This window comes from Manis pentadactyla, chromosome 1 (assembly GCF_030020395.1).
Source record: "Manis pentadactyla isolate mManPen7 chromosome 1, mManPen7.hap1, whole genome shotgun sequence".
NCBI lineage: Eukaryota > Metazoa > Chordata > Mammalia > Pholidota > Manidae > Manis > Manis pentadactyla.
In genome coordinates, this window is record NC_080019.1 from 177,518,569 (window position 1) to 177,534,720 (window position 16,152).

General features: G+C 39.8%; 1 protein-coding gene across 4 annotated transcripts in view; it reads right to left on the bottom strand.

Moving 5' to 3' along the window:
- Window positions 1–506: 506 nt before the first annotated feature.
- The window catches only part of PARP9 (poly(ADP-ribose) polymerase family member 9), a 34,463-nt gene continuing 18,817 nt past the window's right edge, over window positions 507–16,152 (bottom strand). For 3 of the 4 annotated variants that reach the window (XM_036883510.2, XM_036883509.2, XM_036883511.2), the window contains 5 exons: window positions 13,796–13,856; window positions 10,098–10,487; window positions 6,211–6,347; window positions 5,434–5,608; window positions 507–1,285 (listed from right to left, as the gene is read on the bottom strand). In XM_036883510.2, coding sequence (XP_036739405.2) covers window positions 909–1,285; window positions 5,434–5,608; window positions 6,211–6,347; window positions 10,098–10,487; window positions 13,796–13,856 — 1,140 coding nt within the window. In that variant the 3' untranslated portion in view covers window positions 507–908. The remainder of the gene's footprint in view (window positions 1,286–5,433; window positions 5,609–6,210; window positions 6,348–10,097; window positions 10,488–13,795; window positions 13,857–16,152) is intronic. The other variant, XM_057503279.1, reaches the window with a different exon arrangement.

A 16,152-nucleotide genomic window follows, 5' to 3' on the forward strand; every position in this document is an offset into this window, starting at 1 on the left:
TGGCTGCAGCCCTTACAAGGGCTATTCTCAATGCATGAAATATTATTCTGATTCTGCTGCCTATTTCCTGCATTCCTTATTTGCCTCTTTCAAATTTCTCAGGTCTCAACTTGAGTTTCACTTTTAGAAGGCCTTCCTATGAACCTTTAATTACTTTATCCTTTTCCCCCTCAAATTTTCCCAAAGAATCTGTACTTCCTCTTTTGTTATACCTAATTACATTTGTTAAGTTGTCCACATCTGCCTTTCTGATTAGTCTGATCATCAGGCTGAAAGCTTTATGAGGACATTTGTTTTGTCCATCATCATATCCCCAGCACCCAAAAGGTGACTGAAACACATCTGGTGATCAAAAACTATTTGGCGAATTAATAATTTGGCCTCATGGTGTGTGAGTAGCCTTGCTTAATATGGCTGAATCCAAACAGGATATCAGTAGAGTATCAGCCTTTTGATGTCTGTCCATTTCAAATAATTTTACTTTATACATTATTTTTCAAAGCCAGTTACTCAGACAAATGTGATTTATTTTGATATCTAAAGCACTACATAAGATTCTCTGGAAACTCTAACATCATCCTGCTGTTCTAATATGTTACACTATCACTGTTTTAGAAAATAAAAGGCTTGGATTATGCACTAGAAAACCTCTTCATTACATGTAAAATGTTTTCACTGTAACCTACAGGAAAGGAAATGAAAGGACAACTTGAAGGAAAGAGGATGGTTCTGAAAGTGCTTTAGTTGCTATCTACTCATTCACCCCCAGGAGATAAAGACAAAGAAACTAAGATGCCAGTATGTTGCTGGTCCACTCGACATATTCAACCACTCTGAGTCGTTGATGGTCATTACTTGGTTGGTTCCTCCAAAGTAAGGACATGCCAGGGGTTAAAATGAAGTGGAGGTTATTCAACAGGGCTGCCACTTGGCAATTTCCTCCAACGCTGCTCTGGAGACATCACTGGTCCTGATGAGTAGTTCTGTGGCTGTACATGATCCTGGGCGCAAGTCCACAAATACAGGGGCGCAGCCTGCAAGCTACTAAAAATAACAAAGGTTTCAGGGCTGGAGACATTGTCGACCACGCTGTCATGGCTCTCTATGACTCCAGGACTCAGTGGTGGGGGAACAATATTTAAGTGATGACCCTGACAGAAGGAGCCTGTGAGGACTTCGGCCTCAAACACATAGATCAGCTTGTCTGTGGCAGGTGTTTTCTTCACCTGGCATGCTAGGTTTATGAGGTTCTTGGTGAAGTATATGCCAGCTCCATATTTCGGGTCTGATGAAATAAAAAAATTAAAAGATTAATATGAGTTGATGAACATACTGCCCATTGGGGTACTAATATGTATTCTCTCTCTAGTCTTCTAAGTAATCGTTATCTCTTGGTCCCCAGTCCCTGTGTCTATAGCAAAGACACCTTTAGACAAATTATCACTGATATATTAACATAATAACAGCTTACATTTAAATATATCTTCCTTTTTGTTTCTTTCCCTTCCTCCCTTTTTCTTTCTTTACATTTATTTGGGACTTAACAAGGTTCAGGTTCTAGAGCAACACTGAACAACGGATACACAATGTGGACCACATATGTAACTTTAAATTTTCTAGTAGCCACATTAAAAAAGGTAAAAAGAAACAGGTGAAATTAATTTAATATTTTTATTTAACCTAGTATACCCAAGACATTATCATTTCAACATGTATTCAATATAAAAAATGTTGAAGGAGGTATTTTACATTCTTCTTTTTGGTAGTGATCTTTAAAAATCCAGTGTGTATTTCATACTCACAGAATATCTCAATTCAGATTAACCACATTTCAAGAGATCAATAACCACATGTGGCTAGTGGGCACCATACTGAATAATATAGCTCTAAAGCTTCAAAAATGACTAACACATCATTCATCCTTAATCTGAAAAGTTCACAAAGGGGAACTCCCCACATGCAAACAGTTAAAACATAGCACAACTTTATGTGGCAAAGAAATATTATGAGATAAAAACCAAAGATTTATTTCCTGGGAGTTTCTTCTTGCTTTTTGTCCCTACACCCATTGAGTTCTTGCTACTTATTAACCTCAGGGGAAAAACAGAAAGCTTAGAACAAAATCAATGGAATATAGATATAATAGACATAAATATAGTTATTTTTAATCAAAGTAGAGTATACAGTCTTAGAAAATATGACTTTCAGAGTTAGGTTTTCTGAGCAAGGACAATAGTTGTTTCAACCATTCAGAGCATGGAGCCTATACCATGTATGACAGAGGAAAGAACACAAAATATTTGAGGAACAGTTTTCTCACTTTAAGATAAATGACATTTCTGCCATCCAGATGGTGGGAAGAGAAGAATCAGAGAGGGCAAGACTAAACTTGTGGGGACTCTGAAGAAGGGGCTCCCTTCACTGTCCCACGGCCTCAAGAGAACCTCAGAAGTCTAAATGCAGCAGAATAGAAATCTCAGAAAAACTGGGGGGACCTCCAAAGCAGGAGGGACTATTTCCTGACTCCACTGCGTGCAGTGCCCTCATCCAGTCTGGCACCTGAATGCCAGAAAGCAGCAATGGCTGGGGAAGACGTCCAGAATTGGTGAGGACTGCCACATAACACTCTACTTTTCAGCTGAAGAATATGCACACGCACACATTTCCTGTGCTGTACAACATGGACTGGAAGAGAATTCCCTCGGCATAAAAAAGAGTGCCCTCTGTAGACACTGTCCAAGAAGAAAGAGCACAAGGAAGTTCAGCACAGCTAATAGCCAAATCCCAGGGTAGCTTATCTGGCAGAGAACCACCAGAAGGGGAACCTGAACTAGACCACCCTCCCAACAATGCCTGTCCCACTATCTAGAGCACTCTCAGAGAGAAGAGGACAAGAGGGGGCAAAACCTTGCAGGAACTGAGTTTAAACCCCAAAGGGTCTAAGAAAACTGAAAAACGATTGAGTTTATCTTATCTGTCAGGATGGAGTTTTCCACATCTGCAGACAACGGGAGCAATGAAAGCTTGGTGAAGTTCAGTTACAGAGCCATAAAGAGAACAGCCCATGTCTGAGTTTTGTGGGACTATAAATGTTCATACTTGTTAGAGAAGTAACGAAAGAATGGAAAAAGTGCAGGAGCACAGGGGAGGAAGCAATTCACTGAGCCTGCAGAAGCAGGAGAAGGTGTCAATCAGAAGATGCCATTTGTGCTACATCTTCAAGGAGTAAGAGTTTGCAAGGCTGAAAAGGGTGAGGAGGGAAGGCATTCCACACAGAAGGGCACATAGAGGCATGAAAGCATACAGCATATTTAGGAAACTCTAGGAAGTTCAAGGTTAGGGATCACGGAGGAACGTAGTGAGTGATAAGGCTGGTGAAATAACATGGGACTAAGGTCTTATATGCTCAGGTAAAGAATCTGGGTCTTTACATTGTAGGCAACTAGGAATGCAGAATTGGCTGGAATGCAAGCAAAGTAAAAAGAAAAAAAATAAAGCTTTGTTAATAGAAGCTCCCTCGGCCTCAAGGTGGCCATCTTAATTGACTGAGAGTTGCTTGAAAGGACTTGGAAACTTGGAGGGGAGAAAAAGCCAAGAGCCTTTGTGCTACAGATGAAAACTAATTTTTAAAAAATGAGCTGCAAAACAACTTCAGTGGTGATAAAATTGATGTCTCCTGGCTTCTCAAGCACCTTCACCTATGTGTTCTCACCAGACACATGGACTTCCTAATGAGTCTGAACTGCCCAAGGGCAGTGGCTGTTAAGCTATGGGCAAGGGAAATGGGTAGAGCACAGAGATCAGCAAGTGAAAGACCAGAACCCTGAGGATTAAAGACTAGATGGAGACAAGATCTTTGGCTAAATTATAAAGACACAAACTTGACCAGAAGCAAACTGCCTCATGCCTGCTGACTTTTTAAACGAATTGTAAGCCGGAGAAACTGCAAGCCTGGCTGTCAGCAGCCTGAGAGCCTTCTAGTTCCTGAGCCAGTCCTTGGACCCCTGGGTGGCAGTGGGCCTAGAAATGACCAAGGGAGGGTACATTAGGAAGGTTTTTCCAGAGTGCAAAACAAGTGTCTTTTCCACTCCCAGAATAGAGAGTCATCGCTATTCCTGTCCAGCAGCATGTGATCTGTTGTGGACGGGTGACTTGGTTGTTTGGCTTCTCCCCTTTCCAAGTGGGAGTTTTTACTGCAGTTTGGCGGCTCCTTCCATGCATCGTTATGAGAGTCTGTTAGGGCAATTCCATTGCCTTTATGCTTTGAGAGAGGACTGCCTGGGCTTGAGACTGATGATGAGACAGGATGAGATGTTGGAGAAGGATGGTGGGTGTCTTAGATCTTTTGGGAAGAAAGATGTGTAGAGATGTTAGGTAAGTGATTAGCAGGTGTCTACTGCAAGACTGAAAAGAGGGCACTTGCTGAATATGGAAAACAGGAGAAAAGAGATGATCTTAGAATAGTTTAGGTAGGAGGGATGGGGTGGGAAGAGGAGCCCATTGCAAAGGTAAGTTGTGAATTTTTAAGACTTTAAGGACCATACTGATCATCACTTTCCTCATTCCACTCAAAAGCTTCTTAGTGAGGATTCATTTATCAATTTTTATCCCCAGGAATTGCCCATGTTCAATTTTTACCCCAGGTATTGCTTATATTCTCTTTGGGGCAAAGAAAAAAGAATTTCCAGGCCCTTTGTTTTCTAGACATCTGGACTTGGAGTTGGCTGCACAGCAAAGATCATGCTTCATACATTGACAGGTAAAGATCAAGAGCCACATATGAAACGGACCAGGCAAATTCAAGCTACACGGCTAGGTATCCTCTATGATCATGATTAACTTCTTAGCCTCCTTTGGACAGCTATCAAAGGGGCAATACAGCAATTTAGTGTGCAATATTTTTGTACAGCTGAAGAGACACAGAAGCTACACAGTGAATTCCATAGCTCAGAAGGATCTTAAGAAGTTATTCACTTTCCTGCCAGATAATATCTAATTCATTCATCAGCAGACTACAGGAAATGAAGAGGATGAAGAGAAAGGACCAACTTTATTAAATTCAGGAAAATGCCCTTTTAATTAAGTGATGATTTGATAGTGTTGATAATAATTTTGTTGAGACAAGCCAAAAACCAAAAACCAAAATCTCTAGGTTCTCTGCAGGTAAAATGCATAAACACAAAAAGAGAATAGCTGGGAACCGCAGATCTTACGGCTAACTGCTTCATCAACATAAAGCCCCTCAGCAACAAAATATATTAAGGGAAAATAAAAAATATGATCTTTCCCAAATGACTTCACCTCTAAATGCCAGTCAAATGACCCTCTCCCCACAGGAACAAACGGCATTTTATTAGTGGTGCATCATCTGCAGCAGTCCTGCTCACCAATTCCCACACACAGTAGCCCCAGTTAGGAGGGGCTGCCACCTACCGCAGGGCCCCGAGTACATTCTTTGAAAGCCAACTCTGCATACCACTTTGCAGAACTGCCATGGGACTTGCTGAAACAACCTGTGGCTCACAGGTTCCCTAGGAATTCTCTCTTCCATCGTTATTTTCTTTCCTTGGAAGGCAGCCATGAGAACTGCATTATCTATCTTCTCCACCTATAACCCAAGGAAATGAAAAACTGAAAAAGATACAGGAGAAAAACTGCTACCTAAATCGCCTGGCACTCTGCTTCAAAAATAAAGGCACTTAACAGGCATATAACCATGCACACAATTTGCTTTGTCTGTTCTTTGATTAATTCATTTAATAAAAATTTACTGAGTGATCACTGTGTGCCCGGCACTGGGAATGAAATGGTCAAAAATGTAAACACAAATTTTGCCCTCTTAATGCTCGCAGTTTGTAATATGTAGTATTATTTATCATAATATATGTAATGTAACATGTATTTATTATATATCAATTATAATACAGTGTAAGAAATGCTATTCGATTTCTTTTGTTTTGCTTCATGATACACAGATAGCTTTATCCTGAGTCCTGGTCTATGCGTCTGTACATCCTAACATCATTTCTGCCTCGTGATTCCAACCATACCCCTCATACCTGCCCATACCTGCCCTTCTTCCCATTTTATTCCTAGGATTCCAGGTCAATGAGCAGCTAGCTTAGAGCCATCAGGAGGTGAGTTTTTCTTTTGGCTAATAGAACCAAGTGGTAGCAAGATGAATCAAATCCTGCCCTTAATTAAGTATACCTTTATAACCTGTAAACCACAGCTTTCAAACTGTTTCTTCTGATCCTGAATTTCTTGAGCTGAAAGCATTAGGCGTTTCAGAAATGTATTTTCTTTCATTTCATTCTGGATTTTTGGTTGCTGAGCAGTCCACTGTCCTAAAAATGAATATCACAAAACTTTGTCTTAATGCTCTGTGCAAGAGAAAAGGTGTGTAAAGAAATTAATGAAACAAATTATAGGAATTTGGAGGAATCAATTAGCCAGTTTAAACTGTATGCTTCATATGTTTAGGCCATGCAAGGGGAGCTAGGATACTTTAAGAAGCCACAGAATAAAAGAGGGGGTCCTTGGATGATTTGGATTTTGAGGCTAGGGGGATCAGAGAAAAAAGAGCATTAGTATATATGCTGTAATAATGATATATAAAATGTGTGGCTAATAGGAAGTGTTTGTATTTCTAGCCAGGCTGCCCATCAACAAAAAGAGACAGAGATAAGAAAACATTAAGGAATTATATGGAAAACAGAAGACATTTGTACAAAGTATTAAGATTTTCAAAGACTTCTTATCTTTCTTTACCTCATTTGGTTACTATACCACCTCCACTGAAATAATTAACATACTTTTACAAATAACACATACAACTTAGAGAAGTTAAATGATTTGCCCTGTAATGCACAGCTAATAAATACAGATCCAAGATTATAAAGTTGGCTTTCACCAATGTTTTCTGTAAGGCACTAAGTGAACTACTTGGTATATATATCACTCACATGCCACCCAGCCACAGAGTAAAATTTGGATATTGAGAGTCTATGGTGTCGTATCTTTCCTCCCTTCCTTCCTTTTTTCCTTCCTTCTTTCCTTCCTTCCTCTCTTCCTTTTCTTCCTTCCTTTTTTAGATTTAAGGGACAGCCTGTTATTGCCTAAAGGATCTCCTTATTGGAGTAAACATAGAGGTGGACAAAATGGAAACCCCACAAAGGATTATTTTCTTTTAGTTTATTTTCAGTTGGACTTAAGACCATCTAAAATGACCCAATTCCCAACACATTATCCAATTGAGCAAGCTCAATTTAACCACATAAAGCAGATGTTAGATCCAGAGAAACTTGCTAGAGGACCAAGTTGTAAATCTGGAAGGCAGGAAAGACAAAACTCCATAGCAGAGGAATTCCAAAGCCAGGAAATATTAAAGGAAGAGACTGTACATAGCTGACATTTACAAAGTATACTCTTAGAACTCAGTTCACTTCTTGAGTTCAGCAAATATTGACTGAGCTCCTATTACATACATGTCAGGCACTGGGCTGGGTGCCAGAGACTCAAAGGTCCACAAACTCCTCTCAGAAGCACTTACCAGGAAGGATAAAAAGAGCAACATAAAAGAGGAGACACTTAAATTCTGTTACTTAAATTTTACTGTTCTGATGGGTAGTTGATCTTCCCAGTACTAACAACTCACTTCAAAATTATTCATTTTGTTAAGGAAGATCTTAATCTGATTATGAGGGTGAGTCTGTATGAATCTCTGAAATGCTGCTGGGAATAGTATGCTTACTCATAAATGACCAAATATGTCACCTTGTAACAGAACAAGGGACTTGCATGACTAAATGGCCAATAGCTGAGAGACTGGGTCAAACTTATATTATGAACACAGTTAAAAATAATGCCACAAGCTTTACAGGAGATCAATGTTTGTCTCTTGTCCGGTTGAGAAGTATTGGCGTCAGTTTAAACATCCAGTCATTACATTTCAAAAGCTAAGTAGAGAGCATATCTCCAGTCTCATTCTTGTTTATTATTTTTGTCCGTGGTTTTTGGCACGGGGTTTTCTAGGAGTGTGGATACATTTATTGCCAACTCCCACTCACTTTGACCATTTCTGCCCTAACTATTTCTACAAACACATGGTGAAAATAAGGTGCCCTTTGAAATTTTGCATCAGAATTTTTGTACCAAACCTGTCTTTCACATTACAGCTAGAAACCTTTCTAAAATAAAAGTTTAACTTTATCTTTGCTTAAACTCCTTCAAGGCTCCCCATGGGTTTCAAGAAAAACTCTGAACTCTTTCATGTGATTTATAAAGTTTTGCATGATCCAGACCCTGCTATGGCCTAATTTCTTACAGTTTCTTTCTTTGCCTTACTAACTTCTGCTTATTTATTCTCCATTCTCCTTTTATGACCCTTCCTCTGAGAAGCTTTCTCCCTGACCTCCCAAGTGTGGGTTAGGTGCCTAAACTGGTGTTCTGAAATCAATTCCAACGTGTGTGTGTGTGTGCACGTGTGTGGAGGGTGTGCCCACACATACAAACAAGCAATTTTTTGGACACCAGCAGGGTGTCTGAAAATCCAGCTCAATTCTGACGCTATCTATCCAGAGATAGCATCAGATTCATATGTTAAGGGTTCAGTCCTACAAGACTGTCCCCTCCCCCACCCAGTCACAACCCAGGCTGATATCTTGATGCACTTCCTATAAATCAGAGGCTCCCATTATTTCCTCCTTTGTTCAATTAATTTGCTAGAGCAGCTCACAGAACTCAGAGAAATACTTTACTTACTCGATTACTGGTTTCTTATAAAGGCATATAACTGAGGTACAGCCGCATGGAAAACATGCTTAGGACAAGGCATGGGGAAGGGGGCAGGGCTTCTAGGCCTTCTCCCAGAGCTCCACCTCCCCCTAGTCTCCAGGTATTTGCCAACCAGAAGTTCCCTGAGCCCTGTCCTTCCTGATTTTTATGGAGGCTTTGTTACAGTCATGATTGGTTAAATCCTCAGCCATTAGCAATTGATCCAATCTCCAGCCCTCTCCCCTCCTTGGAGGTCAGGGGTTGGGACTGAAAGAGCCAGCCCTCTAATTTCATGGTTGGGTCTCCAGGTGAATAGTCCCCATCCTCAGATGCTTTCCAAAAGTCACCTCATTAACATAACAAAAGACAGCTTCCATTCCTAACACAGAAAATTCCAAGAGTTTTGGGAGCTCTGAGCCAGGGCCTGTGGACAGCGACCAAATATATGCAACAAATATGTTCTGATCATCTGAATGGCCAAATACAAATTCCTCATATTTCACAATATCACAGTGCCTCTTCCAGGCACTTGCAGCCCAGAGCACTTTTCATCTTCCTCTTACATAACTTATCTGCTGACTTCCCAGTATCCCCAATTAGATTTTGAATGCAAATAATGTCCATCTTACCACTGTATCCCCAGCACCTAGCACAACATTTGGCAATTTCACGGATGCAACATACATTAGTTGCATAAACAAATGAAATAAGCCTCTGTGTTTACCAAGGCGGCATTTTCAATGGGAGGATTTCCTAGTCAGCTCTCAGGCTGTGTTACAAGGATCTCTCTCCAGACTCAAATTCCTAGTCATCCTGATGGGGTTTGCCCCACTGAATGGGTGACACTTGAGTGTTCCTCACAGTATGAATGAGTAATTTGCTTTGGTGAGAGGGCTCAAAGTAAGTGATTTTAGGGTTCCTAATGTTGCCAGCAACAAATTAATAAAACTCAAATAAATGAATTAATCAAATGGAATGTGCTTACATTTGATTGCCCCATCTTTAGAGGTAGGGATGTAGTTTATTTCCCCAGAGGTTGCTCTTGGGTTACCCTAGGCTTTCCATGTAATTGCCTCTTAGGAAATCCACCTCACCATAAGTATGTGCGTGAATGTGTGTGTGTGTTTATTTACTAATAGTTAACCCTGCTGGTTAGGAAGCCACAATATGGTTATGAAAGTTTATGGCCTAACACAGAAGCAGCATGGTTTCTCTCTCCTCTTCCAGTCCACCTCTCACCCACCTACACACATGCAAGCTCACACGGGAAAGAAGGAACAATTGGGAGAGTTGACTCTTCAACTTAATAGAAAATCACTCACCTGACAAGCTCCAAAGGGCTTGCTCCTTTTCTCTTGCCAGTTCCTCTTGAACTTTACACAGCATATGCTCGATATTCAAAACCACTTGAACGAGGTCACCCTGGGCTCCTTTAATCTCTAGCATTGCCTTTTCTGGACTGATGATCTCTGAGATAGAGACGCTTGAAGTTCTCTGAAGCTGAAGCAAAATATCATGTTCCTTTTTCCCCAGGTAAAGGATATGATTATTCTCAATGATGTGTTGGTCCTGGAGTGTCAGTATCTTTTGGATCCATACTTGGGCCTCACGCATGCTCTCTAGGTTGAATCCCATCAGGCCAATGGCAGGAGATCGAACTTTAAGCCCATTTTCTCTTTCTTCCTCTCTGGTCCACTGGGGGACTGAAAAGACTAAGATAAGCAACCACAGAAGACAAGTGGGTTTTAAACCAGAGCAAAACAAAACACCAAAGCAGTGTTTGCCTGGAGGATATTGTCACCATCATCAGCAGTAGCAGCTCCAACTAAGAACCTATTTCTGAGAGCTCAGCTGGGTACAAAGGAAATCTAAACATATAGCTTACAGTCTCTTGAGAAAACAGAATTTAGCTTGTAGTGGGTGGGCTCTAACAGGTCTTGCCTCTGCTGTGTTGAATTTGTCAATTCACAGGTGAGTTCAACTTGTGATCTCACCCTGGATGTTAAGCCACTATTATTTCCTGCTGAATGGGATTTGCATTAACCTCTTGCTACTACTACCCAGTTTAAAATCAAACTCTGAGAGCTGTAGAGCTCAGAGAGTGAAAATTCTGTAAAAAATAACAAAAAAGCATGTATTTCTGATTATAAGAATATTTTATTATTGATAATTGGGATCAAAGTACAATAAAAAGAAAAAAACATCACAATTTCACTACCTAGGATTCCTATTTATATCTTATCTGTGTGTGACAGGCCATTTTGCACCTCCACAACAAAATCTGGGGCTTAGCTGCTGCTTAACATAGTATATTTCATCATGTGCCCCTCTCTACAACCCCCTTCCACAAGAAGTAAATATATAAAGAAGAAGAATCTAATGTATTAGAATGACTCTGAACTCAAATTGCAAAAAGAAAAAAAAAAAAGGTGGGGGCTGGGGTATGCAATGGACTAGCTGAGAGGGATTTTTGGGTGGCACAGTTTCTAGAATGTATAAAGAATTCCCTCAAATCATTAAAGAACCCAGCAGCCAGCTGGGCAAAAGATTTCACACAGAAGGAAATACAAACGGCCCATATATATGTGAAAAGATGTTTATCTTCATTGGTAATCAGGGATACGAAAAATCACCCACCAGTCTGACAAAAAATCATTAAGTCTGACAATATCAAGTATTGGGAAGGATGTAGAGCAACTAGAACTCCTATATATCCATGAGGGATGTAAAACTGGAACACCCACTCCTAAAATGATATTATTTAAAAGAACTTTTGCACATGACTATCAGATGTGTGCAAGAAAGTTCACATCTTGTTTGTAACAGCAAAAAACTGGAAATTATGCAAATGTCCTTCAACAACAGAATATTATAGCAATGAAAAGGAGTGAGCTTTAGCTACCTGGATAAATCTCAGAGACATATTTTGAAGGCAAAGAGCAAGGTGAGCACTTGCTATGTTCTAGGCATTGTTTTAAGTGCTTTATAATGTATTATTTTATTCAATCCTTGCCACCCTACGAGATAGATACTACTAGTAGCCCCACCTTAAAGTGAGGGAACTGATTCAAAGAGTTATTAAGTAACTTGCTCATAGTTATAGGACTCGTAGAGTGGTGGCCCTGGAGCCAGTGGGTGTGCAGCAGTCTGACTCCGGCACTCCTGTAATTCTGCCTCCCAGTGAGTGATCCCAGCGCGATAGTGGTAATTAGCATCTTTCCCCCGATGTGGTAGTTGGGTGGTACCAGGAGCTATGACAAAGTGCCAGGACAGACCTAGCAGAAAGAGGGAGAGGATGGCCTAACGAAAGCCAACAGTGAGAATTGACAGTGCTCAGATGGGAGGCATAGTTTTTTTCCTGTTTTAACCCTTATTCTGCCTGGAAGCTTCTATTACTTTTTAGGAGAAAAATTAAAACAATACATGATAATACTTCATTTATTCATTATTATCAGGGAAGAAGAATAGGTAACTAAACTGTTCAGATCACTAAGGATACTCTTCTAGCACCAGAACATATTTAATTCTAACTATTTATTAGTGAAATATTTTAACGGAAACACATTCTCCTGCCTTCCTAGTTTAACTTTTCCTTGATAATCTGAGATTATCATTAATTAGTAATGTCAATTATTGTCCTGTGCTGTAATTCCTTTACAGACATCCTCAAGAACTACTGGAGCAAATGGCTAATGCCTGGCCCTATTACTCAGATTAATGACACAGAGACATTAGTACGTTTCCTTTCCATACTATCGTCACCTAAAACTTCCTATCTAGCTTTCCTAAAGTCACTGTGGTTCCCCAAGCATGCACTGCATTTGATTGTTCCTGTGGGTTTTCTTTACCTTGGGCTCCGCATACCACCAACTCTAGCCATTGAAAACCTTGCCATCCTTAATGCCCAGCCTTAGACACATCTTGTCTGTGAAGCCATTCTTGACCCCTTCCAGTCAGAAAAAATTTCTCCCTCCTCTGGGTCACCTGGGGAGTTTGTTCATTCTTTCTTTCATTATTTATCCTCTGGCAGTTGTTTAATGCTTTAGTTTCAAGAACATTTCCATACACAATCTCCAGTTATGCTCACAAAAGTCTGCCATTATCATTTTACAGATAAATAAACAGGTTCATAAGAGGTGCAGTCACAGACCACAGCTCTTAAACGTGTCTTCATTTCATAAGTGAACTCTTCTATTAAAGGATATAAGCAAATCATTTTGACCCTAATGGGAAATATCCTAACAGTTTCTATTGCTGGTTGAATGCCTAGTGTTCTTAACATCTATGGAGTACTGTAGATTAACAGACTACATCAGAAGAGCACAGCCTAGTAGTCATGAGGCAACTCCATCCCAGGCCACCCAAACTCCACAAATAGAAAGGAGTTACAAGACAAAGTCAATCCTTCTCCAGCAACAACCAGTATTGGTTTAGTCCAGTGATCCCCAAACATGGCTCAGCAGCAAAACTGACTAGGGAGCACTGAAAAATATACATGCTTGCCCACACCAGAGCTCCTGAGTGAGAATCTGTAAAGTTGGGGCCTATACATATGTTTGTTTCTTTGTGTTTTTTTTTAAGTTTCCATCATGATCCCAATGATTACTGTTTGGGCTAGCATTGTGTTAATCCACTTACTATTATCTGGTATTATTGAGATGTGTTTTCTATGATTCATAATGAGTGACACCACTTAGATGAAACCTATTCAGACCAGGAAAGCTTGTGTCAGCTTATGAAAGGCAGAACTTTTTCTTAGAAAAAAATTATAGATAGCTATTTGTGAATGAACTATCTACCCCAAGGCTTACCTACTGCAGCTTAGCCCCTCTTTTTTCATATCATAAAACTGCAAGTAAAAAATAGAATCATGGCTAAGTATAGAGCATGGTATCCAAGCAGGAGCACAGTTAAATACATTTGGTTTATTTCTTCTCGCCTCCATTAGATCAGATGATCAAGAATAGAATGAGCCTTTGGTGAGAGATTCTACTTCTAAGCCCATGAATTTCTTACTCACCACTGTCATTGTTGAAATCCTGCAGCTTGGACATACAGTTTGCCATTTTAGCTTTGAAAGCCTACAAGAAGCAAAACAGAGCAGAGAGTCATAAGTGGGGCTTCTTGCCACTGTCATCAAGGCCCTCTCTCTACTTGCACACAGAACACTTGACCTCCTCCACTCTGTCAATCCTCATTTCCAGTGCCCTGAATCTAAAACAGCCTTTCTGGAAGCCCTAGGGAACAGCAAGTGCAGCACTACAACTATTAGAAAGGTAGAGGAAACAAGTATAGGAAAAATGGAAAGAAAATCAAAATCTGGTATAAAAAAGATGTATATCCCCAAAATACAGTAATTTATTCAAACAGCCTACCTTACTTATTGCATATCAGGCACTGAAATAAACCTGTGAATATGTTATTGAAGAAGACAAGTATTTAAGCAGATGCTCTTGTAATTCATAAAACATAAATTCAACTTAAAATGTTTTATATACCCTATGTTTTGTCTGCAGTTTGAATAAATGTTCAATTCCTGTAAAGTGCTTAAAATTGTACCTGGCCCATTATAAGCATTCAATACATGTTAGCTATTACTGTAATTATTATTATATGACAGTCTACAAAGATTTGTTTATGTTGCCATGCAGATCCTTTATACACAGTGTCTATTCAAAAAAACCTGTCTCCCAGGGTTTGGAACCACCATATCCAGAGTTTCCTTATTTAAAGTTGATTCAATTAGGAATAATTGCTTCATTGAAAAGATGGTAAATAATGAGGAAAAGAAAATTTTGCTTTGTATCTGAACTTTAACAATGAAATTTCTTTATCTTCATAAACTGTATTTGCAGCTTCTATTTCCAGAGCAAAAAGCCCTCGACCATACCATATAACTACCTGAAGCGGTCATGACAGCGTACTTCCCTGCCATTCCTGTCTAAGAACTTGGAAACAAAACAAATGAGATCTCATTATCTGATGACAAATTGACTGATAATAGGTGTCATATGCAAAATGATAAAAACCAGCTCCCTCTAGAAGTCACTTTAAAAGTCACTGTTTATTGCAGGGTTAGAAATCACCTAGGCAAAACTTTTGATGAACTGTGAAAGAAAATTGTACCTTAATCAGGTTCAATAACATAGAAAGTGTGGGTAACAAGCAGATGGTTGGCAAGGAGTCAGGAAAAGTGGACCCAAATGGCAAGAATTTGGTATTTTTTCCCACTCTGTCCACAAATGACCAACACCTAATGTAGGGATGTCAGAGGCATGATCCTAGAGAAGGTGTTCGCTATTCTGAGATACAATATCTGGCACAAGGTGGACATGCAATAAATATTTCTTAGATAACCAAATGAATAACTATCCATTGCCTCTTACAGATACTCAGCTCTACCAGGACCCTTATTATTGTGAAATACTGGTGAAGACAACTATTTCAGTCAGCTGGGGAGTTTTTTACTCACTGTTATTCATGAATTGGAAAATTCATGAGTGTGAACATATAAGTACCACTTATTGTGAGTTTAGTGTAGGCTGGTCTTCCTGAGTCAGGTCAACTCTGAGGTCTGAGCAACCAACTTTCTGGCCTGCAGGGACCTTGCCAAGGTAATGCCCCCTGTGAGGAACTGTGTACATTGTCCTCTGATCTCTCTGAACATACCACCCTCATTGAAAGACTTATTTAGGAAGAAAAGATGTGCTTATCAGAAGGCCCAAGGTATATACACATGTGTACACACACATCGTATTTCCATGTGGATATAACATAGTGTTAATATTGACAAAAGCCTGAAGGAATAGTCAATGCTGAGAGTATAATGTAAATCATTGTGTAAAATAATCCTCTCTTTTGAGTTATAAAACTGAAAGATGTATCATCTCTGAAGTTATTTCTGTGTGTTTTGTTCAGTACTTGAGAACACAGGTTTTGGGGTCAGACAGACAGACACAGGTGGGAACCTTGGTTTGGCCACTTGACTAGCTGTGCATATATACTAACTTCTGGGTTAAGATGCTTTTTTCCCATTTATAAGATGGAGATGACAACAGTGGCTTCATTACAGGATTGAGGGGAGCAGGACATGAGACAGCTTCTTAGCACAGTTTTTGGCCAACATGATATATAAGGTGGCTATTTTTATTATTAGTCTCTAGGGGAGCCCTCAGACTGTGGTTATCTTTTATTTTTATTGTCCTGCTATATACATTTTTGCATGTGTATTGGAGAGAATGAACCTTCTTTTCTAAACGTGATTAATTCCTCTCGTAAGAATATTGTGAGAGTGGTGCAGGGATGCACTCAGGGCACCTATCTTGCCCAGTGACAGTCCTCTGCTTTGTGGAGAACTAGTGAACTTCATTTGAAAGA